This window comes from Plectropomus leopardus, chromosome 7 (genome assembly GCF_026936395.1).
Source record: "Plectropomus leopardus strain MGB_pleo_1.0 chromosome 7, ASM2693639v1, whole genome shotgun sequence".
In the NCBI taxonomy this organism is placed as follows: domain Eukaryota; kingdom Metazoa; phylum Chordata; class Actinopteri; order Perciformes; family Serranidae; genus Plectropomus; species Plectropomus leopardus.
In genome coordinates this window covers 25,279,314-25,305,036 of record NC_142182.1, presented here as the reverse complement: position 1 = coordinate 25,305,036, position 25,723 = coordinate 25,279,314, and the positions used below count along the sequence as shown (strand labels likewise).

The window sequence follows — 25,723 nt, the reverse complement described above, 5'->3', positions numbered from 1 at the left end:
ATGACACATTAATCAGCATTGAAAATGATAGTTACTTGCAGCCCTATATAATCCAAGTGTACTTTGAAAAGCAAAAATGTCTGCCAATAAAAAAGTTTTGTTGTTTTTAAAACACATTTAATTTGTCTTTGAAGGGATGTTTTTGCAAATGTGATCTACACATATAATGTCATGTATAATATCTTTATGAAAATGGTTACAGGAACTCTGGGTAAGGCCTTTTTTAGTGTCCACTGAGAGAAAAGTATATTTACATTAGTGCCATTTTGAAGTGATTTGTGCTTTAATTAAGTAATCCCATTTGGTGTTACTTATACAGTATATAGGCAATTTTAGATTACACCAACCAGTATGACTAGAAGTGTGTAAAATTAGTGATATACCTTGACCAGCTACATTCTTTTAAATGCTTCTTGATGGTCAGTAATAATATTAAAAACTTTATGGAAATAACAACACTTAAAAAGGCACCACTGAACCATAGCAAATAGCAGCGCTGCCCATAAGCAGGGGGAAGGGGGAACGCTCTCTGTGGTCATAAATATTGGCCAAAAATAAGCATATCTTATTTTCAAGCAAAATATTTTACCATTACTCATTAAAACAACGACAATAAAGACTGTATTAATTGTTGTGATAGTAAAATTAAGCCTGTTTCATAATGAAAAACCCCTTTCCTGAAAATGTGGTGAGTCTTATTAAATTTGACTGAATGACTTTTATTGATAATGGAATATTTGACATTTATACTTCTACCCAAAGCAAAGGATTTTCCATCACTGGCAATGAGCCTGTCAGTTTAATGGTATCTCAGCCTACCTCATATGCATGATTTTTATATCATCTGATATTACATGCCTCTTTTTTTTTAATGTGACATTGTTCATTACAGTGTTCTTTCCATTAATGCCTGTAAATAAAATGATGATAAATTATGAGACCACACTTGTGTTGAGAGCAGCAAATGTTTCCTGTACTGACATAAGGCTTCTTATAAGGGATAATGACTTCTGGAGAGGAAATCTTCCTGCTGCCTTCAGGTGCTGATAAAAATATTTGAATCATGATTAAAAGCCAAGTTCACATGAAAAACACAGGTAAGTGGCTGTGTAACTATTTTTTCCCACTCTGGCGACAATGTCTAGGTTAGAATACCATCAAATGATTTTAAAATCACACATTTACTTCACACCCAGTTTATCAAGGTTTTCTGGAGTGTCTTTTCCTAGAATAAAAGTCTAGTAAATCGAGTCGTGTATTTTTCAGTCAGCAGCAACAACAGTGTGTTCAGGCAAGTGACATTTACAACCTTAGAACTTGGATAAAAGAGCTTGTGAACAGAACCTGAAGGCAGCATGCAGTTGGGAAGAGGAGGAGGAGCTGAGCCAGAGGTTGACATGTGGGAATGACTCAAGTTTTTTACACATTCCTGGCATTGTTTCCTCCTTCTCCTTCTCCTCCTCCTCCTCCCCGCCTCAGTCCTGGGCACCGAGGCCAAGGATTTTCCAGGGCTGGAGGAGATGGAGTAGATGATGGATCAAGGAGGAGGAAGGATGACTCGCATTTTCTGTTTTTGTCATTTTAAGAGTAATGCTCTCATTCCCCAGCTGAATAAATAAGAGTTAGAGGGGTATTGTTGTATACTTCTGAAATGCCTCTCTGGGTTTTGCTTGTATCCTTCACCTGTGGAAGAGTGCCATGCTTGTCTTTAGGGACAAGGCAGCAGGAGATGAAGACAGAGAAGACAATAAAACAAATGACATTTGGGAATTGCTTATTTCAAAGAAGTCTACTTTTGCATTTTAAACCGGGGCATCCGATCAAGAAAGCTGCTCCTTTAGCGTTCACGAGCATTCTGACACTGATGATAGAAGCTGTTGGTTGAGTCAAAGTAAAATCAAAAGAAGTTGCTTCATAAATTTTAAGGCACAATTTTGATCCAATAGGCCATTTTATCATGACAACAAATAATCACCATTGTCTTTTCATTACTACAATGTAGTATTTTGTGATGATTTGCAGTATTTAACAGTTTTCTTCCAAAAGTGCTGCTTTGTTGACTTTCATATTGACAAGATCACTTTCAGCGGCTTCATATATCTTTGTTTGTGTGGCCAAATCATTTTGGAAAAAAAACGACAGAAAGATCTATAAAGTAAATCTTTATGCAATATAATTTTTGTGCAGAGCATGAGATGTCATGAAAAACAGTTTTGGCATCACAGCCACTCTAACCCAGAGGTTCTCAATCAGGGGTTCCAGGACCCCCAAGGGTTCTTGAGGGAGTTTCAGTGAGTCCCCAGAAACAACCCAGTTAACAGAAATTTTTTTCGGCATTGCACAGTTCTGCAAATCACCAATATGTTACATTTGCACGTTATTATGCAGTGGATATATTGATCAGTTTCAACATCCCTGTAGTTGACATGAGATGGGTTTAGGACCTAAAACCACATATGATTAGTGAAAAATCAAGTTCTGGCTAAAAAAAAAAAAAAAACTTGTTTTTTGGGCACAGTCCTTGAAAATGCAACGTCTCATTAAAACACAGCAGCTTTTCTGTGGAACTGCACTGGAAAAACTGTGACAACTTGCTGACTGCAAAAAAAAAAAAAAGGGAAAAAGATTATTTTCATTATTTAATTCACTGTAGAAGTGAGCCCATTGTGAGTAATGCGTATTGAGTTCCACATTTCCTTAACTGCAGTCGGCCACAATAGAATTCTGGTTTTGTAATATCTAACGACCAAAATCTTTCAGGCGGAGTTCCTTGAAGAAAAATGTCAACTTTATTTGTATCATTTTAGAGGTTCTTGACACAGAAAAAGGTTGAAAACAACTGACTCTAACCAATGTTTCAAAAGAACGTTAATGCAAGCAAGTAACACACAGCGCAGAAAATCCAAAACACACCAGCATATAAAATCTGAGAAAGTGAGAGAGTGACAGGACGGTATGAGTCAGTGTCAGCTGGAACAGATGCAATAAAGTCTGAAGTGACTCACATCAGCATCAGAACTGAAAACAGACATTGTCCAGTAAAGAAGTTACACAGACATTAGGGTCTCAATCTATGTATGTCACACCATTGCCAAATATTACAGAATATTTTGCCCACTGCTGTCCCAACATGCTTCCAGCAAACCCCCCTTTAAAAAACAAAACAAAACTGGAGGGATATCTGTCTCCTGTCAAATCCCTTTACTTTTATGAGAACAAATTTCCTCCAGACATGATGAGAAACTGCCATTGAAACAGAAGTAACTGGTTAAAGCTTTTGTTACAGCAAGTGTCCAGCCAGCTTAAGTATCTTTAAGCGGACCTCAGATGACAGGACACCAGCTGCAGGGAAGCTGCTCTCCAGCTCTGTAATATCTGTTAGGAAACTGACCCGAGAATCATCAAGCTATTCCACTGAATCGCGGCTCTGTTTGAAGAGGAAACTTCAGATGATACACTATGAATTATTCGAAATCATCTGAACAGGGGTTGAATAATAGATTGCCCTATTCATAAAGAAGTTTCACTTTCGATATTTCAAATGTGCCATAAAAAGTGCATGAAAAAGCGACTCAATCACAGTGAATAGTCGTCTCTCATCCTTGAATCTGAGGTCAACAGTGGCCCTCAACAGTGGCCCTCAGCAGTCTCCTACTCAACTGAATACTTTATTGATCAAATAAAGGGGGAATTTTGTGCCATCACGAAACATTTCAAAAGATCAATCGCTGTTGCGTCTCACTTTGCGTTGAAAAGGATTTCAAAAAATGGTCCACATAACCAAGGCAAAGCCACATTGCTGAGTGCTTTGACCATGCCTGAGTACACTAACAAAAGGTAGCTCATTCTGACCATAATAGTGCATGATTGTGCTAACAGAAACCATTCGGGAGACCGGGACTGCTGAGTGCCAATTCAACACATGACGCCTGACTCATCCTCTCTGCTCTGAGTCACTCCCTCCCTCCCCTGGTCCAGGATCTGTGGCTGTTTGCTGGTGCTGGCTCCTCTCTCCTAATACTGACCCACCACTCCACGGACAGGAAGGATGCCAACACAGCCCTGCTGAGGAGGAAGGGGCTGTTTTTATTTCAGCGGGTCTTTATTTGTGAAGACTGAATATGATGTGGCGACAAACGGGCAACTCTAAGGACGGGACACAGCCATGCTGCTTTCAACAATTCTGTCATGTCTTAAAGCAGATTTATTGGGACAGATTGGCCTCTTGGAGTTGCGTGAAACAGGTCAACATCAGGACATAAACTCAAGGTAAAATGGGATAACAAGGTACCAGTCGTTACTCTTCATTATTTATCCATTTTCTGTGTTGTTTTTTGCAGTTTTTGGGCAACATCAAAGCAAAATAATAAAAAAAAAGCCGTGGCTAAGCTCATTATACAAATGAGCTTTGGGGCCTACTGCACACACCAAGCAGTTAACATGTGAAAGATGATCCCAGAAGTTAAAAGGTAAACAACTCTAATAAGGTAGTGAGTGTCTTGCTGGTCACAGAAGCTCCACTTAATATAGTTTATGTCCCATATCACACCTACAGCATACAAGAGCTAGGATTTCTTTATTTTTTGCCTTTTTAGCCACAACAGCAGCATGGCTGTAGGGATGGTGATGTTGGATGGTTGCCCACATAGGTCCAGACTGAAACATCTCAACAAGAACTGAATGAAATTTTGTACTGATATTCATAGTCCCCAGATGATGAATCATATTTTGGTAATATGGTAATCTGGTAATTTTTAGACATTTCTTCAAACTCCACCATGAGGTTGACTATTTTGGTTTTTCATGTAATGTCTCAACAACTGTTTAATGAATGTTGATACAGATGTGCACGGTGCCCAGAGGATGAACTCTAATGGTATTGATTCTCTATCTTTTCATCTGCTTCCACCAACAGTCAAAATTTTCACTTACCCACCAAAGCAGCTCAACATCAACTAGATTGGTGCCAAAGTTTGTACATATATTCATGGTTGCCAGATGATGTATTCTAATGACTTTACTTCTACTGCCTCCATGAGCTAGGCATTTGTAGTTTTGAGTGAAACAGCCCAACAACTATGTAATTGGCCATTTTTGTTTTTAAAGGTCTCAACAACTTCCTCATTAAGACTTGTACAGATATTCTTGGTGCCCAGATGATGAACTTAAATGACTTTTGGGATCCTCTTTTTCATCTAGTTGTACCTTCAGGTCTAAATTTAAATTTGTTTACTAAAATAGTTCAACATCAACCAGACTGCACTAATTTTTGTACACAAATTCATGGTTGGCAGATCACGTATCCTGATGACTGTTTTTCTGCTGCCACTACAAGGTGGAAATTTCTACTTTTGAGTGAAATATCTAAACAACTATTGGATGATTTACCCAAATTGTGGTACGCACATTCGTGTCCCCCTCAAGATAAACTGTACACACTTTTGTGACCACTCAACTATTCATCTAGGTCAAAATTTTAATTAGTTCAACACTCTGTGACCAAATACTTGCAAAAGTGGTGATATTCAATAATGTTGTTTTTAGTGCTAAGTTGCACTCTGTTGTATATGCATACAGTATAGCTGCTACACATTGGCATGTTTAAATGACTGTTGACATTTTGTCTCAGCAATTATTCCATGAAAATTGATAGATATGCATGATACCCACAGGATGGATGAACTAGACCCTTAGTCTCGCTGCAGCACATTGTTCACAAAGTGTTTTAAAACTATGCATATCTTTCTCATTTTCCTTTGACAATAAAATATTACTGCCAGAACAAGTTGGCGTTTGATCATCTTCTAAGTTGTAAAAATTTCGAAGTTTCATTACGATTTGTAAAGTCCACACTGCATCACATGGCCTAGTGTCTGCACATACAACCAGTATCATAGCAGTCAGTGATTATGTATTATTAGCTCACTATATGAACCAACATGCTCTCCTGTGGGAGCTGAACATCTGTTTGGGACATTGTTGGACATAACACTGCGACACATGCAGCCATTGTGGACAGGAAGTGTCAGCTGGCAAAGAGGAAATGGGCATCAGTGAGTGGAAACAGGAAAGGCTCATAATGTAAAGTCAGAAACAAATACAGTAGTATGTTAGCATGCATCTTAACTACTTGGCGAAGTCTTGATTGGACAAATAGGAACATTCATTTTAAATTTCCAAATGAAATGCAAGGAAAATCTGATTTACTGAAAAGGATTCATGGCAGAGTCATCTACAGTCATTTTGTTCCTTATTCAAGGCTACGAGTGGGAAAAGTTTCAAACATGATACAGTAGGTTATTGTTTCCCTAAGCTGTGTGCAGCTCGGTGACTGTGAATGAGCCACAGAGTGCAAAGTAATGTGTCTCTTTCTCCAGGATTCTGGTCAATTACAGCAGAGCTGCTCAATAAACTTAACCCATCCAAATCTTTTTGACTCCAAATCCACTGTAAGTAAATAAGCTGTGGCGCTGACCAAGCACAATTCCAAACAGTGACGTATTAAGGCAGATTAGCCTCATAGTTCTTTTTCATACAGTAGGCTTCAAAACGAGGCTGTTTAAGTCAATAATTCTTTCAAGTGTGACAAATCATGAACTGCAAATGCAGCATTTAGTTTGGCAAATACTTAAAAGTAGCTGCTTTAATATTTATATAGCAAATTAAAGATACACCATCAAAGAGAGATCTTTTTAACACTTTACAGTTGCAAATATAAAGTTGCAGAAACTTTGAGAGAGACTTGCTGAAAAACATGAGACAAGAAATCTAGGGCATTGGTACCTAGTGTATTTAACTTTGATTTCTATTTCTGCGCAAACAAATTCCCAACATGTCATAAACCTACAAAAACAAACTGACTGCTAAAATGATGTAAACACGTTTATTGAAAACACACTTTTTCACTGGAAAAAAAATGGCACATTTTTCTTCAACTGAGTACGAAAAAAAGTCTGCTCAACTATATTTCTTGGATATGGTAAATACAAAGCCACTGACATTTTTCATCGATCAGAACATGTTTGATAATGCTTTAGATATGTTGTGGAAGCAATTTTTTTTTTTTTTTTTTTACAAATGGACGGTGAAGGCAGAACAGGAGGAACAGGAAACTGTTTCATGCCCTACCATTTGATTACTGCATAAAAACAAACTACAGCTATATTAATAAAGTATGAACAATGTTAAAAAAAAGTAAAACAATAATAAATAAATATGAGACGCTACATCACCTTCACCTACATCACCTTAGTGGAGCAATAAAGGAGGTTTTAAAATCAATTGGGATGACAGATCGAGAGGAAGATTCACCGTCAAGGCGCAGCCTCTACTGAACGCTGCTGTGAATCTCAATCCATCAAATCAGTGGGACTTGGTCCAATTATCTGGGACAAAAGCATGACAGCAAAAGATACTCTCATTATTCATTCACAGTTGAAACAAACAAAAATATCTAACACTACTGAAACATTTTTTAAAAAAGCCCTAAACGAGCTAATATATGGACTGTGAGGTGAAACTGTCTCACTATTAGACTAATTGCTTTACATTTGTCAGACTGAGAGGAAATTTAAGGTCACCTTTGAGGCATTAAGGCATTACATTTTATTGACAATGCAATTAATCAAAATAAATAAGTCATTAGATTCATCAATCATGTAAAATTCATCAGTTGCAACTCTAAATTCTAATTCAAAGCAGTTCTTACCTGTCCAAACGGTTGACCACGTCCCTCACAGTGTTGATGAGATTCTCATGTTCTTGGGGGCTGCTGACAATGATGCTGTGGAGCTTCTTCATGTAGGAGTCGATGGTGTCAAGAGTGGGCGTCTCTCCACTAGCTGTGGGACAAGAAAAGTAAAAGTCTTCAGTACTTGTTAGTGCTTGTGGTTGTTCATAGGACAAGTTTGAAAAGGTTACATTTTATTAACTGCAACTCAAATGGGGGTAGACAACACCATTAGGTTCTAACTGATATCATCTTTAATTTTTAAACATATTTTACATGTTGTGAAGAGTCATTTATTTATAACTACTGCCCACATAGTGTATTAAAAAAACAACTTTGATCAGTCTTTGTGTTTACAGATATGAGCGTTTTTTTATGTTTAAACATCAGTTCAGCACGGGCAGGGGTGCACACCAAGGGCAGAAAATCACAAGATGACGAGTCCAATCGGAATATGAATGACCCAAGCACATCAGCACCAGCCACAACTTGTCACTACTGATGCTTTTGCTGCACAGCAACATCAAAGGATGTCCCACAACCGGGTCGAAGAGTTAAAGAGTCTGGCTTGCAGCAGGCAAAAGCAATCAGTTGTCATAGCTCAAATGTGTGTCAAAACAGCATTACCAAAACTGTCAACACTACAAGAGGTGCACAACTGAAACATGTAATCTAGAATTTTTTTAAAAATGATGTAAAAACACTAATTCATTTATCAAAATTGTGTTTAACATGCTCAGAAATGCAGACATTGCCTGCTGCTATAGAGGAATGTGAAAATTCCTCTCTAGTTACAAACTTTACACAGATAAACATCAGTATAGTCAAGGTCAGACATTTTTGGGGACATTAACAGAAGAGAAACACATTTTTGAGTGTGGGGGGGCTTTAATATTGAGTAAGTGCAAACACCAGCATTTAAAGATTTCAATTTTATTTAACCTATATAAAGTAAACTAATTAATGACAACGGCGCAATTACTGAAAGAAGGTGAACATGCTTATACTCGGAAGAAGCTTTGATGTTACTGCTCATTAATTTACTGACACTTTCTTCGAAACAGAAAGAGCCACACAGCTTCCCTGAGGCCAAGTCTAAGTGGATTTTGCAATCATCTTCCATCTTCAAGCTCTTGTGAAATCATTCCAGTGGCGTCAATTTGTGCTGTTTGCAGAGTCTGTGTCTCTGCTGTGTGAGCAAAAATTTAAAAAGGTGTGCAGAAAATTGCAAGAGAAAACCTGTGGGCGGGAGCTCAGCACGAGTTCTGTACTGTATGCGCATAAGACAAGTGTGAACAAAGATGAGGTACATTCCTTGAAATGGCCAGGTTAATATAAAGAGGGGGTCACAGCCTGACTTACATAGCCAGTCTCTAAAAGAACAGCGAACAGTCCTACTGCACAGTCTGCTGATGTATTATCTCTCCAAGATGAGAGACGTTGGAGTTCAAAACACATTAAAATACACAGTGGGTGTTAAGAGCAGGCCTAAATTATTTTCAGGCCTCTCCAGCTTAAACTCTGACTCTGTATCTAATAGTTTACGACAGTGTTTGTGTTTGTGTCTAGGCATGGATTACTGGTGTGATATATCATGTCAATGGCAGTTTATAATGTGCATGGATCAATATCAGCAAGCCCAAGGGCCGCATTTCACAATTTCAGAAATAAAAGCGAAATAATTTTATTTTCCGACACACAGCAGAAAGTTGATTTCAAAAAAGGAGCATATTTCATTTTTGTCCAAGATTCACCATAATTAATTGTCCAAGTTAATGCTGATGTAACAGATGAGACCTAGACTCTTAATTAGCAAATATCTGACAAATTTAGGAGGCTGCAGCAAGTGTTGAGTCATTTATCCCACTTTCTTCGAAACAAAAGACGAAAACAGTATAATTCTATCTCTTTTGGTTAAAAAAGGATGCAAGTGAAAGAAACATTACTCATTTCTCAACAGGGGAAAACTGCCAAAGAATTTATAGTGGAGAACATGGTTTTAGAGGGACAGTTCAGCCCAAAATTACAAAAAGACATACTTTTCCTCCTACCTACAGTGCTATTTATCAATCTAGATTGTTTTGGTGTGAGTTCCTGAGTTTTGGGGACATCAGCCAATTTAAAGGAACTGGATGGCACTCAGCCTGTGGTGTTTCAAAGTGCCAAAAAATAAATGTAAAAACACTCAACAGCAATCTTTCTCTCCAGAAATCATGACCTGGTTACTCAAGACAGTCCACAGACATTGTTGTGAGCAGTTTCATAAAGGAACTATTTTCTCTCTACCAAAATACACCTGTCAACCAAATCACCACGCAGAGGAAACTGTGCATCTACTGCTAGCTCATCTAGCACCACTGAGCTAGCTAACGCTACAGTTTAGCTGAGGACGATGCCGTTATGTTCACAAGTGGTGCTGTCAAGAGCACGAGCCTCTTGTCCATGAGAAGATGCACGCCTCCTTCTTCGCAGTGACACGGCTGGCGGCTTAGTGAACAGAACATGGTTCCTAAATGAAACTGCTCACAACAAGGTTGATTATCTAGAGTTTGGACTTTTTTGTTGCATGTTTGTAATTACCACTGAATAAAGTGATAATAGTTCCCACCTGGCAGAGGTACGGAGGAGAAGCTGGAGGTGAGCGCCTGCCGCAGGGTCTCCAGGTGTTGGTGGAGGAGCCCGTTGCGTCCCCTCTCTTGCATCACGTCGCCTTCCAGCCTCTCAACTGCGCCGCGCATGCTCTCCACATGTTTCTGCAGCGCTGCGTTACGCTCCTCATACTCCATGTTGGTCTTACGCAGCTGCCGCATCTCAGCTTCACGTGCTGTTGAGGAACAGAGAAAGACGCAAAGAAGTGAAACGATGGTAGATAAGAGAAGTCCATATGGATGACAACAGCGAGACACGGCGGTTGGTGCCGTCATTCATTTTTAATCTTCTCTGAGAGGTGTGTTCTTTTAAAGGTTAGGGCATCACTGAGTTCGGCGGTGTGGAAACTATTCTGGGACGATGGAGCACTATAAAGTAAAGTTCTTTTTTAGGTAGCAGAGGAATGTGTTTAGAAACACTTAGACAAATGGAGGTTTAAAAAGTCACCAGCTACAAAGCGATTCTCAATGAGACGGCTGTCTTTACCTTTGCTGTGGTTGAGAAACTCCTCTGTGAAGATTGGTATGTCAAACACAGTTCTGTCCTTCCCTTCCGCATCCTTCTGTTGATAGCCAGAGACAGTAAGAGGGAAGGAGATAAGCTGAGCACTGAAAACATTTGGCCGCGCAGACGCACAGTGAGAGGTTGTCATTTATCTAGCTGGGCTGTAGGTCGGTGGGTAATTGATTTCATACCTAGCCACAGGGGAAATTCAGTTAGAGAAAATGAGGAAGAGGAAGTAATTTCATCAAAAGTGCTGCTACGATATCAAAGGCCCTGAAATGCGTTCCAATAAATTTGCAACATAAATGTGTTCCACGACAGCAGCACGAGATGCAGTGCAGGTTTCATGTATTTACCTCTGAAAGAATGCATCCTTCCTCGTTTGTTAACATAATTCAATTTATGCTGAATCCCGTGTCCTTTGAAATCTAGAGGGAAACGCCGGTATCCCCACAGGAACGCTGATTACGATAAAGTCACCTTGACCATAATAACCCTTCAGGAGTGTGCAGTAAGACTCAAAAGAGGAAACCTCTTAATTACATGCAGAACTTAATAAAAATGAATTACACACTTAGCAGAAGCCACTTGTTTGGATTATGAACACAAACACAGCACCAAAGCGGATTAACCCAGCTTTAGTGACGCAACAATAAGCACTTAATGGGTAGAGCAAGAGGAGGGCAAACACAACAGATTTGGGTTTCTGGGTGAGAAAAAAAAATCCAAAACAAAAACAGACTCTAACCATAATTACACAAAGTCACAGTGTATGAAACCTTTCACATTTTCACACAGGTCCAATTGCGCTTTTGAGAAATTTTGTTTTAATATCAAAAACAACCTTTGCAATTCATGTAAACGGAGCATTTTCTCTGATATCTTAAGAACACTGTATTTTTAACTGAACTTATGTGTTCAGTATGTATTCCTGCTCCAACCATCTGAATCTGTGAGAACAATTTGGTGCTTTGCTTAACTGGACAGGAGTTGTGGAGCTAATAAAATAATGTTTCAATGATAAAATATTTATTCCCTTAAATAACTGATATTTACTTCTTAAAAGCTGGTTGGCACTCAACAGTTTGGGGAATGCAACACGAAAGCTTAGTAATGTGCCGCTGCCTTTTTTTTTTTACAAATCCATTTTAAATACCTAAAAAAAGTCCCACTTATATAAGGAAACAACAGTTTAAGTGTATGGTTTTGACAATACTTATCTCTTAGCTCAACTTTGCAGACAGCTTTTTCCATTGGGGAAACCGTTAAAGGCCCATCTATGTTCTTGTCAAAGCCACCAGACCCCATTTACAAAAACGTCATTTTATATCTTGCTGAGCACAGGAGCTGCTGGTCTTCCGGTGTGTAAATTGATTGGTTAGTTTGTATTACTGTGTGGTTTTAGTGAATTCAAACTAATTCTTTAAAATGTCACACAATAACACAAACTAACTTCCAGATGCAGGCATCAGTAGAACTGCTACTCCTGTGTTCAGTGATGGTAAATTAGTGTTTTTTTTCTCATGGAGCCTGGCTTTGAAGAGAGCAATACAACAGCTTCAGTTCCCTGTCAAAAATTGCTGTCTGACAGCTAAATAAAGCAGTTAAAAAATGTCTGTATCTAGCAAACAGTTAAAACTGGGACCTTTTTAGATGGCTAAAATTAATTTTGTTACTGACCCCCCGCCCCCATGGCAGAACATAACTTATTGTCCTGACTTCTTCTTCAAACTGATAGTGTCCCGACTGACATCTATATGTAATACACTGACTATGGACAATGACCTCATACAAGCCCACTGTGAAAGCTCTAGACTATCCCTTTAGGGAAAGTGACTGTGAGTGTGAAAGGGCAGGAAAGAGTTGCTGACCTCGTGAAGAGCCTCGTTGGCTACCTGGTGCCCAACATCTGGAAAGGAAGGAAAGAATAAAGAAGGCAGATGATTCATGTCTCCCTCGGTGCAGCATGTCTTTACTACATCGGGAACTGACACAATGAATGAAAGTAATAACAAACAGCATCTCTGCACCCTGTATTGTGCAACACTTAAAGTGAAGCAGAGCATCTACTTCAGTAGAGCAGCTTTTATCTGCCGAGGCAGAGCTGTTTATGTCATCAACATTTTTGAAACTCAAACTAAGATTTATCCACAGTAACAAAATGGAAGCGATAATGCCGACCATGTGTTGTGCGGGATAAGTAACGGCTCCTTGGCCTCAAGTTGAACTATAACTCATAATTTGAACTACTATGAACTCAAAAAGTATCCCTTTTCTGTGCCACATTTCCATTGACTGAGCAAAGCAAATAATGCGTTATGAGTTCCTTTACCAAATCATGGAATATATTCAAATTATATAGAAAACATTAGACCAGAACAATACAGGAAAATAATCTAACTGTAATTTTATTAGACCACTATTTGCACTGCAATTTAATTTGTGATTTTTTCCTGTGAATTCCACATTATCATGATGAAATGTGATGAATGGATGCATGAACTGATATGATGCCAACTTGTTGTCCTGCTGCTTTTCTAAACGGATCTCACCTCCCCTGTGCCGCTTGCCCTTCTGCTTCTCCTGGACCTTCCTGGTGAAATGTTTGTAGGCCTCTGTCTTCTGGTACTTCTCCAGCTCTCGCATGTAGCGCTCCTTATCTCGCTCTGCCTCATCCAAGTATCGCTGTGAAGAGAAGAAAGAGAGGTGAGACGCGCTGGGAAGACTCAGCCAAAAAAGGAGGAAAATGAGATTTGGGCGAAGCAGGATGAAGGAGGAATGTGGGTGAGATGGCATGATGAGTGGAAGTAATTATTTCTAATCGGGATTAGTTCCTCTCAGTAGACAAAAATCGGTAATTTCCAATATTAATAACCTACATTCACTCAAGGCTTGTTACGAAAAATGCATCTTGTAATATCTTTAGTTTGGGAATTAGAGGAAACACTCGTAGAATCATCTTCATGCAAAGCCCCTGTCCCAAGATACCGGCATATCTGACTCAGCTTTGAACTAGTGGTTCAACAACATGATACTAATCAGCAGCAAAGCTCTCCGGGCTCCATCCCACCTTTGGATATATAAACAACACATGTCCAAATTTCTAGACTTTTGACTGGAAAGAAAAGGCAAGAAAAACTGCCAGTTCCAGTTTTGGAAAAAAGCAGCTATGTTGTTTTGGTAACAGACAAAACGGAGTAATTTTGTTCAATGAGATGAAACATTGATGCTGGCCTAATATCAAAGGGACAGCATAATATAGTATAATATAGTGAATAAAAAATACATATTTTTCATCTCACCAAAAGTGCTATATATCAGTCTAGACTGTTTTGGTGTGAGCTGTTGAGTGTTGGTGACATCAGCTGTGAAGATGTCTATCTCGTGTTGACTATAATAGAACTTGATGGCACTCTGCTTGTGGTGCTCAAAGCGAAAAATGAAATACATCTGACAACAGCAATGCCTCTTTCCAGAGATCATGACCCGGATACTCATGATAATCCACAGATCTTGTCTTGAGCAATTTCATGTAGGAACTATTGTCTTTCTGCCGCACTACACCCACCAACCATATCACCATGCAGAAGAAGCGTGTACCTACCACTAACTCACCTAGCACCACTAACATTAACATAAACATGCATTATTTTCAAATATCTTTGCAGTGAAATAATAAATTCTTATGGAAAATCTGCCCAAACATGACTGCAATAATGATTCTATCACTTCAAGACAATAACTTTATCCTTTGTGATCTCTTTCTGCTTTTCTCGCAGCACAGTTGAGGGCACATCTAGGACACAATGCAAGATGCCATCAACTATGGCAAGACAATCTGTAAAAGGATGTCAAACTACCAAACACAGTCATGTGTAAAGTCTCCTGCAGACTTTGAGATTTGTGCGATCTTTTAAGTTTAGTGCAAGTTACACTCAGCGACATGAATTGTAATAAACTTGGGTAAGACATCAAGTTTGATGAATGCAGACAATGCGATGACATATTCTACTGAATTGCAGGCTACAACCTTCGTCCATCAACATCAATACACAACAACAAAAGTCATTGGCGTGTCATCCACCCACGCCGCTGTAGTGGTAAAAGCAAAATGTAAACAAACAAATTGTGCCCTTGCTAAAGTGGTCTTTATACACGTCAAAAAAGACTACTGAACAGGAGGAGGAGGGGAATGTGGACGTGGTCGTGGCCGAGGAAAGGTGGCCAGCTTGGCTGTTCAGCGTGCTGCGTTCAACATGCTGATCAGTGCATCATTTCATGCTGCATTTCTATCGGTTGGTTCGTAAACGTAGGTCATAACAGCAGTCACACAGTGAGATTCTCATCCTAAATTTCTGACACTGTCAGAATTTTATCCCAGGCTGTCTTTAAATGCAAGACCGTGACTACGGCCATCCTTGAACCCCTTTCATTGTGCAACACAGGACCACTTTTTAAGAGCCATGACCAAAGATATCACCGTGTTTTATCTTTCGTCTGGGACAGCCCAAAATTGCAGAGTGCATATACTGGGCTTAAGTAAGCGTTTTGTCAGCTCCAAGACTCCAACACCATGGACTCGACAAGCTTTTGTTTGTTTGTTGTTTTTGTTCACTTAATAAAAATAGCTGAAAGTCTCTGCTGATTTTAGAGTGTTAAATGTGGCTGTGGATAGTCTTAGGTTTTGGCATGTTGCAGATGAATATTTTAGTCCATCTCTAGGGCTCCCTTAGTGCAATTATCAAAAGCCAGAGGTAATAAAAATTAAAAATCCACCTCCTTGTTAATCAAAAACCAAAGAGATTTTGCCTCTGGTCTGTGCATTTTCTTCCACTGCTATCTCAAAGTTGCTTGCTCTAGGTGTTGGCTTTTGTTGCACTGATCTATGTGAATAATTACATAGAATTACAATTTAATAATAGGTACAATGTGGAAAAGGAAAGAAACGCAGAACTCTGACACATTATTCCTCACAGTCGCATGCTCATTGTGTAATCCTGTCTGGAACTTCTTCACTGACCTGCTTCTCCTCGGGGGGCAGCTTGCTCCACTCGTTGCCCAGCATCCTTGTAATCTCCGGAAAGGGCACGTCTGGACGCTCTGCCCGTAGCTGCTCCCGTCTGTCGTTCATGAAGCGAACGTAGCCTGTTAGGGGGGCCTTGGGTGCATTGCTGTCCTTCATTGGCTTCTTTCTCTTCCTCCCCTTGGTCCAGCTGCCACGTCGGGGCTTCTGCAAAGAGAACGAAAAAAGATATGTTTTGAAGGTTCAGGTAGAAATCTCCCCTGATAAACACTGGCAGGACATTCTTGGGGGTTTGAATGGGAAAAATATGTCATTTGATATCTCAGTGCTCGGCTCTTACCTCATCTCCATTTCTCTGGCTGTTGTTGTCGGTATTGGCCCCCGGAGAGCCTGTCTGCTCATCCATGACTTCTACGACTACAGGGGAGATCTGAAGAAAAACAGGGGGACACGTAAGAATAGGAAACATGTCATATCAGTACGGTAAGAGCTGAAAACCTAACAGGTTTTAATAAAAACATCTGAAAGGGTCAGCTATTGGTTAAGGTGAGGGTTTTGCTATTTAGGGGAGCCAGATTCTAAAAAATGTCCCATGCATTGCAGCTCAATGAAGGTGGGTTAAGCATTTTGAGACAGGGCTGAACTGAGGCGTGGAGCATTGTCACCAGGGATGCTGCCCAGCCAGGAAATAGAGAGCAGACTGTTCCTTCTGCAACACTATCGCCATTTCTGCTTTCAGTCCAAACTCCTCCCAGTCTTGGCTACAAACCTCCTCTTGGCCAGCCACGTTTCCTCTAATAGAAATGTCTTGCTGCTCTCAATCATTATTGAGCAAGTGATTGAAAAAACACAGCTCCCCCACTCCTCAGACGCTAATTTAGCCTACTTTCAACAGAAGGAAGTAGTGTTGTGGTGCCGCCTCATAATTAGAGATAAGAGAACAGCTAAATGGTAAAAAGCTCTCTGGAAGAAAAGTTCTCCATCTGAACTTATTATCTATGCTTTAAGAAGACAGAAAAGTCAAAAGAAGTCCAAATTATAGTTAGGTGAACTGTTTACTAATGTTAAATTCTGTCCTGAATATGTCAATATGTTTGACTATTTCTGCACTGTAAAATCTGACAAGTTGATCTTACTTAATCTTGGAAACTGGTGGCCTTGAAAAAGTAAATATAACTACTTAACTAAATATAAATTTAAAAATTTGTATAAAGTTCATATATAGTTGTTAATTTACTTGAAATTTAGTTGCATTCTCTTAATTTTGTGAAGTTGTAGCAACTTAAAAATGACGAATAAATTTGCCTTGTTCTTTCTAAGTGTCAGCAATTCAGTAAATCAAGTCAGTCTGATTTACCTTGATCACAACAAAGAGGATTTTGCCAAGGATGAAGTGAGGAAAACTGTGAGTTCTGTTTTGTTAACGTGTTTATGAAAATATAAATATGACCGTCTCGTTTGTCATCGGCAGAAAACAGATTCATAGCCCAGTTTATTTGATTTACTGAAGTTGCTAAAACTTAGAAAGACTGATTTGATTTAACTTGTCATTTTCAAGTTGCATCAACCTCTCAAACTTATGGAAAAATAACTACATTTTAAGTAAATTTAACTATTAGACATTAAGTTAACATAAAATAACATTAATAGTTAAACAACATGTCTCAAGACAATCGGTTTTCCTAGATTTTATTAAGGTAAAAACAACTTGTCAGATTTTAGTCACAAAAAATAAAAAAAATCATTATGTCATCAATGTTTTTTAAGACTGAATTAACTGAGAGAACACCTACTTAAAAGGTATGCTGACTCAGAGTACTTGAGGGCAAACCGCCCAGGTTGAGCTCTGAAAATAGCATCAACATCCTTGTGTTTTAACCTTTGACCTCTTCTAAATCACTGTGTGGGAAGTGAGCCGCTGTATCCTGGATGTGGTTTTTGCCCCCTGCCACTAAGTACTGTGGGAAAAGTCACAGAGGAATTAGCTGGTCTACCACCAAAAACCCTTTTGGGAAGAGAATATGAGGGGGAAATTCCCCTTACAGCAGATGGCCCAGGTAAGCAGGGGTTTTCTTTCTCATTCAAACATATCTGTAATGCTTGAAGTCGGTTTCTAGTGACACCTTTGCAAGCCTTCATTACAGATAATGCCAAACAAAAGGAGCCCAGTTGTGTCACATAATCCGTGAAGTTTATTTAAGCAAGTCTGAGAAAAAACACACTTCCAGGAACTTGCAGGTAGGTTTTAAGTTTCTGTGTTTAAACTATGAACCTCTAAAATTCAAAGACCAAATGACAGTTTGAAAGTTACCGTTTTGCCATTATTTTTCTTTCTACCTAATTTAGCAAATATAGGCTATGCTGCAGTGCCCTCTGCTGGATTGAAGCACTAAATGCACGATTAAATTACAGAGGGTTGAGTTTTATCTACATAAAATGATATAACATTACACTATGTGCGACAAGGCGTTTTATAGTTTTGCCCTTTACACAGTGATGATATCTTTGGAAATTTCCATAACATCGCTTTTTTATGGATAAGTTAAGGTAAATTGTATGGATATTGAACAATAAAGCATTGAACCCTCATTACTCCAAACTAATAATCCCAGAAGAGGCCAATTTCGCTGTGAGGGCTCATCAACATAGACTAGCCACCGGGCTATTCCTATGTTTTCGAAACCCATAGATATGGACAGATATCATTAAATACTACAATACGCTGTTTTATCAACATTAAGCTTTCACTGGGGGTTGTAACAACGTTACTATGTGGCTTATAACGCAGTATGAGCACCAGCCATTATTGATGTAAAGCCAGATTCTTTATTGCCACGTTAAGCGAATATTGTGATTGGTGTATTCATATATCAGAATACCACTTACCTCAGCTGCTTTAATGCGACGTTAAACTTAAATACTAATAAAGACATTCACAAGAACCGTATGACCAGCTAGCAAACACCACCATTATTAGCTAGCGTCAGGTATATCAACCTGCACGAGCTAACGTTAGCTAATGTTAACTTTGGCAGCCGCGGTACATTATTGCGATGTTCAGCGCAAACACCTATTGGTGTATAGTCGTTGAATGTCGGATATTCGTGACTACTAACGTTGACTTTGAAAAGCAAAGTCATATTGAAGACATCATTATCAGAAACAATGGTCTGGCACTAGCATCTCAGGCTGGTGCACTGCTAGCAACTAGCTAGTGCTAATGCTAGCACACGGGCAGCTAACGTTCCGTTTTAATTCACGCTAAACCGTCAATATGCGATTTGAAAAAGGGTTAAATCAAATATTTAATGTACATAAAGTAAAACTACAGAGTGAAAACTAACCTTAGATAACGTAATCCGTAGCTGTGCTTGTCAAAATGATTTTCACTAATCAAAACAATACAGCGGCCACAACCTAGAATCAAACTGCATAGACAGGCAAGCAGCTACAATACTGCTGTTTTGCCTGTATTTTAAAAAAAAAACATCTCATGCATTAATTTTTATATTCTATCGTACCAGTGTTTTTATTGTTAAATGTGAGGACAGCGAGAAAATATATCGGATCGCAAAATAAGTGAATCATATTCTGAGAGGATAAGTTAAAGTTAGAGTTGACTTTAAGTGGATGGCCTCTGATTCAGCTCATAAAGCTAAACAGCAGATCCAACATTCTTACATTATTATAAAAAAAAATGTTTTTTTCATTCTCTTTTTTTAAAAACGTCGATGTAAACTAACAAAAATGAAGACAAATTAATTTAATTGCAGCACAGTTCTAGATATTCTGTTTCTATGACCCCGCGTCGCTCACCGTTTTCTTCGCTTACATTCACCGATGTCTTTTAGTGCGTTGCTGCCCCCTACTGTTGATTTTGCAGATTACCGTTTTCACATTCATTTGCAGAGTTAACTCCCTGTCGGGGGTTTAAAGATGTATTTAATGGATGAGATTAGGAAATCTTTCATTTGATTTTTACTTTTGTAGGTTACAAAGGCACATTTTGCTATAATGGTGGAGCTGGCTGGACTTCAAGCTTTTTGTAGTTTGTAGAACATTCCTTAACTGCAGTTGAAACTTGAAATGCTGCGATCACCTGTTATTTCAATAAACCCAACTTTCTCTGTAACTGATAATGACTGTCAGCTCTGCCAGAGCCACACACACCTGCACACACAACTCACATATGGCAATATTTACAGTGCCGATTGCAACCCTGCAGTACAATCAACTTCTGCAAACAATCACATACTCGTATTGCATTGAGTGTCCCCCATTTGAGAAATTTACACTGCCTGTGGAAACTGTCTCTTTCATTGCAACCTTGTCTCTGTGGGCTAATATGTTGTATCCAAACAAGAAATTCAGAACCACATTACTGTCCTTTTTTGGATGAAATACACATGATAAATAATGAAGCTCCCAACCCAGAAAACCTCCCTAACTTAAGAGACATAACATGTGAGAGAGCATGAAGAGACTAATATTCTAATTCCACATTAACAGATCACAAATCAACACTCAGGCCGGAGTAACCTAACTGTAGATGCAGTCTAATTGAAACTTTGATTGCAATCTTGTCGCAATTGCCCACAGTTAATCCAACCTAATTCTTAGGCTCATTACACACACAGGTTGGGTCCACCCAGAGTTCAGAAAATAAAGTCACAACCAAAATCAAGACGGCCCTGCGATAGTCTGCCGACCTGTCCAGGGTGTACCCCGCCGTCTGCCTGATGACAGCTGGGATTGGCTCCAGCCCCCCCGCGACCCTTACAAGGACAAGCAGTTACAGAAAATGACTGACTGACAAAATCAAGACTTTTAACTGGGAATGCTCCTCAAATCTATTTTATGGATAATTAGGCCTAAATTTATTGCTGGGGACAAGAGACATGTTTTTGTGGTGAAATAGATGTCTGCAGATCAGTTGGTGCATTATTTTTGCATCACAGCTTTGATAATATTTCAACATTTTAGCTGCCCAACACAATTAAATAATTTTATCTTCAGAGGTTAAGTACTCGGCCAGCGAAAGTTAGCCACTTGGCCACCGTACGTCTCTGGTGCACTTGTTCTAAGGGCTGCACAGTGCAGAAATGGTGCCAGTCATCCCTGGATCAACCAGGCAGTTTTATACGCGGCAGTTGAACAATTTTAGCATCATGCACCACTAATAAACTTTAATAGGTGTGATCAGGGCCCTACGTTCCATGCTGTATCCAGTTCTCTCAATATATCCATGGCCTTAAACATTTTGATGGGCCACTTTATAGACATCTAAAATGCAGCCTGACATATCCAGTATCATTGGAAACACACGAATCTCGATTAGAACAAAACTACATGGATTTATAATGACTTGCCCACTGATCAGTAAGGCTTACAGAGTTTAAGAAAAACATCCACATTCCTCATGTTTTGTCTACTTCTCTTTGAGGACATTTCCAAGACAGCCTGCCAAATAATTCAGTTGTTGCTTGTTATACTGTACCTGTAGGTACTGAGGGCTATAATAGTAAAGCAAGAAAGTGAGTTTTCTCCATAGGTAAGAGAGCAGAGTAACAGCCGTTAGTCAAATGTCTTGTGGCTGCATTCAGAGGCTGCTGTCAGTGGGAAAACTGACACCTTTGGCTTTGCTACAATGGAATTCTCCCTGTAAGACTGTTGAACATCCGTGCAAAAATAGCAAGTCCACAGGGCCCACGCCAAAACCTGACATTTTGCATTGATGTTTTAGATGGCTGTAAACTCAACTGAAGCTGCACAGTTTACCAGCTTTATTTATATCATGATAAAAAAAAATAATAAAAAAAAACTTAACACAATACAACCGGCCAAAAATGAAAGCAGCTAGAAGCAGTTTTTTATCCCAGGTTTGTTTAAATAGCTGTAATTTATTCCTTTGGGGACTAACTAACAATTAAAACAACAGGCACAAAATTAGCAATGATAATGTTTAGTTGAGGTGAATAGAAATAAAAGCATCTTGCCAATAATATGGTAATATCTACCAGCAGATATCTTATATTCTCGCTCTCCAACAGTCATGAATTAATAAGAGGTAGCATTGCCTGTGGAATCATGTTTGTCACTAATTGGCTGACTTGGAACACAGAAACGATGCAGGCCAACTGTTCAACTCCCAGAACTGGCATGTCTGGCTTGGATTTTAACTTTTTATTTTTTGACCATTCAACATCAGTGCTCGCTGCATTGTGGGTAGTGTCACAGCAAACAAAGCTTGGGAAATGGCGAGCCAGGTTCAATCAGCTCTGAACTGGAGAGTGCTCTTCAGATCCCGGCAGGCCTGCGGGGCACAGCATCCAGCTGTCCCTCGTACCGTTATCCACCTGTCATGTCACGTCGAATCATCTGCTCCCAGCCTGAGAAGTTTAGTGCAGAGGAAAGGTTTCCAGCCACTGGCCCTCTGCGGGCCGGCCATATGTCCTTGCCAGTCTGCCCGTGTGGCCTGCAAAGTGGCAACGTTGTGACACCCACACTGCATGCACCAAGTCCTCCTATTGCCTCAGGATATCAGAAGGTGATAATGTCACATGACGTGTCAGCAGGTTGAGAGTAGATGGTTGTTAGCGAATTAGAAGGTAGAAGGTAGATTTATATAAATTAGATGAATTACATTTGTCCTCGATTCTGCTACATCTTTGGAGTTGATGAGTTGATTAAAATCAGCAGATGATGCTTGGACATGTTGCTGCTGATGGCATCACTCAATTCCTGCAGTGCAGTTTTTGAATTTGCATCAGAGTTTTGAGTCCTTTTGGCTGCAAACAAGGTTTGTCCATCCAGTGCAACAGCTTGATCCCAGATATGCGGGGTTAACCACCCCATAATTACTACAATGAAAGTGTGCTATTTTTCTGTGCTCTAATAATGTACTTGATACATTAAGTATGTGTTATAGTGCTGCTAAAGGCATTCTAAAATACATTTAAAGTGCACTTGATTGCTCTATTTTGAAACACTATTAAGATGTACTTAAATATACTCAAGTACATCTTTTATTCCTAATTCTGTACTTTAAAAAAATACAACAGCACATGGAAACCCTTACTGGGACGTCAACAAATGCACAGGGTGGCATGATTGCTAGGTTTAGGCAACAAGGGCACAGATGGTTAGGATTAGGAGAGGGAGGCACATGGTGAGGTGTAGAAAAAAAACACCATGTTCCGACAGAGGCCAACACTGCCCTCCCGCATGAAAGTCCAGTGTTTGTTGGATCCATGCACCACCCCTCTCACCCGCCCTGCAGTCATCCTTGCATTCCTGTCATTACCAGCGGCATTTCGACCTGACGTCGTCCTGGGACACGTCACGCGGATGTGACAGGTTCCGTCCGGCCGCGTTCTCAAATGATATCCCCCCCCCGTCTAGATATCATGCAGCCACAGCAGGTGCAGTCTGGCTGTCTGCCGGTGTATAATAACACCGCACCCGGATCTGTGCAGCCACGTTCTCAGCTCACGCTGTCCAGTGGCGTATCAGGCGGACACAAAAGTGGCTTTTGGCATCAGGTTTTACCCCAAAAGCACTGTTAAAACGGCGGTATCTGACGACTTTGACTAACAGTATGAAGCCCTGTCTACAGCTCTTAGAGTGTGATACTCCTTTTGTTCCTCTCTGTGTTATGTTTGAGGCTTTTAAATGAAATAAATATGTAACACACGATGTTCATCATCATTAATCTCAGTGTTGAATACAAAATGAACGTTGCAAGTTTCTTTATCATTCTCACAAGAGATTCACTGAGTTACATTACAGCATCAGAGGATAACACGCTGTATGTGGGGTAGAAAATCAAAAGTGAAATTTTCATTTGTTCCACCAGCCAGCAGTATGAAGCTGTGATCAGACCGTGTACCTAACATTATGATTGTAACGTGCAGACAGGGTGACCTCATGGTGTGTCTACATGTAGACACAAGGGTGACAAATTCATTTCAACACTAACACAAACATCACATGAAATAAAGGTCATACTCGCACCACAGCCATCCTCTACGGAGCAAATAATTGGCTTCGATTTTTCAGCATCTTGCTGCATACATTTGGATATTAATGAGAATAAATCTGCAGCTCCTTCATGCCTTCATGCTTTAAGATAGGTAGTTAATATTAATACCATCGTGTGTTGTTTGAAAACAAGGCTGTCAACATATGCTAAGTAATGCATGCGTTAGCTTAGTTAATGACCTCATCAGCATAACTGGTTATGGTTCAGCGTATGATGGCGAATATGGCAGGATATTAGGCAGCTCAAGTCCCTCTTGCTTCTTATACACAAACAACAAGCACAGCTGTGAGCTTTGCCAATACCACAGAGCACATGAACTAAAAGGGCGTAAGGACTGTTGCATCATCTTGTTGCTATGCAACTGTCTAATTAGTCTTAGGTAGCTAACCTGAAGAATCAAAGTGGTATGATGTTGAAAATAAGTATGGGATGGAGATAAGTGTGGGTACATTCTCTCCTCACAGGGAGAACAGAGCGTCGAGAATTTTCTCATCTTTCCTAAAAGCTGTGGCCTGAGCAGGGATGGGCTGCCATGTGGCGCACAGGGCCAAGTGTGCAGGATTTCACACCAATCAAACACGATGCCAGCTGATTTCAGTGATTAGTACCTCTTCTCTGGTTAAAGCTTATCAGTGAAACTACCTGAGAAAAAAGGCTCCGAAATTTAAAAAAAAAAAAGATCATATGTAATCACGACCACAATGAATAAAGCTAGAATTTCTCAGACCTGTCATTATCATCATCTCCTGATCCCTTTTCATCAGAACAGTTTCATCCCTCTTTCAGCTCATGTAGTCTGGCCTTCGTGAAGTGACATCATAAAAAGTTTACTTTCACTCAGTGGAAGAGAGACTTTTGACTCTATATTCACATTTCAGATGAATGCTAATTGACCTACCTGATCAGGGATTATATTATGTAACAACAACAACAACAAAAACAAAACAAACGAAAACAGGACTACTGCATTTTCCAGGAATACGGCAGTTAAATCTTGTGTTTTTCTTAATTTGTTTATGTGAGTAAATAAATAAATAAATGAAGCAGCAGTGACAGTTTTTATATCGTAGAATAATGATAAGTATGGGGGAACAATACGGAATGACAATAAATAAAACAAGGGGGTGTACAAAACACATAGAAATATGTCTATGTTAAAAGAAAAAAAGGTGAAATAAAAGTCATAACAGTTCTAATAATATCTTCAAGCAGCAGTTGAATTAAGGGTCATTTGTTAACAATGGCATGCATGTTTATCTGTATGATTGTGTGTGTGTGTATGTGCGTATATATAAGGGAAAAAATCTAAATAATTTTTTCTTTTTCCAAATTAATAGTTTGATATTTGGAGTTGCCATCGGTAAGGTAGGAGGTTGATTAAGGGGTGTTGATATGTCCATGCGTGTATATTTAATGGTAAACTAGTGATATTTATATTGATGAATGGAGTCCAACATTTGTGAAATGAATCTATTTATTTGGGGTTTTTTTTTTAAATGTCATTTGTCTTTTTATGAAAATGTTCTGGGATAGTAGGGAATGCAACTGGGATAGAAAGGTTATTTCTGTGTTTCTATTTGAGTTAAGTTGTCTCTTGCGATATTTTATTTTCAAAAGTTACTCTTACAGGAAAAGTTCAACATATTGGGAAATATGCTTATTGACTTTCTTCCCAAGAGAGATGAGATCAATAACACTTTAATGTTACAGCTCGCCTGGCTCACTCACAGATAATAACCCAGCAACAGCGTTCACTAGCTAAGGTGTAAGCTACACA

At 39.3% G+C, this 25,723-nt stretch overlaps 1 protein-coding gene across 5 annotated transcripts in view; it reads right to left on the bottom strand.

Moving 5' to 3' along the window:
* Positions 1-6,869: 6,869 nt before the first annotated feature.
* Positions 6,870-25,723, bottom strand: part of hmg20a (high mobility group 20A) — a 72,607-nt gene continuing 53,753 nt past the window's right edge. For 2 of the 5 annotated variants that reach the window (XM_088080296.1, XM_088080299.1), the window contains exons 2-9: positions 16,246-16,335; positions 15,903-16,112; positions 13,435-13,567; positions 12,754-12,791; positions 10,865-10,940; positions 10,338-10,553; positions 7,709-7,841; positions 6,870-7,385 (exon numbers count right to left, since the gene is read on the bottom strand). In XM_088080296.1, the coding sequence (XP_087936422.1) occupies positions 7,382-7,385; positions 7,709-7,841; positions 10,338-10,553; positions 10,865-10,940; positions 12,754-12,791; positions 13,435-13,567; positions 15,903-16,112; positions 16,246-16,311 (876 nt within the window). In that variant the 5' untranslated portion in view covers positions 16,312-16,335 and the 3' untranslated portion in view covers positions 6,870-7,381. Of the gene's footprint in view, positions 7,386-7,704; positions 7,842-10,337; positions 10,554-10,864; positions 10,941-12,753; positions 12,792-13,434; positions 13,568-15,902; positions 16,113-16,245; positions 16,336-19,249; positions 19,389-25,723 lie in introns of those variants that run through there. The other 3 variants (XM_042496243.2, XM_088080298.1, XM_088080297.1) reach the window with 3 other exon arrangements.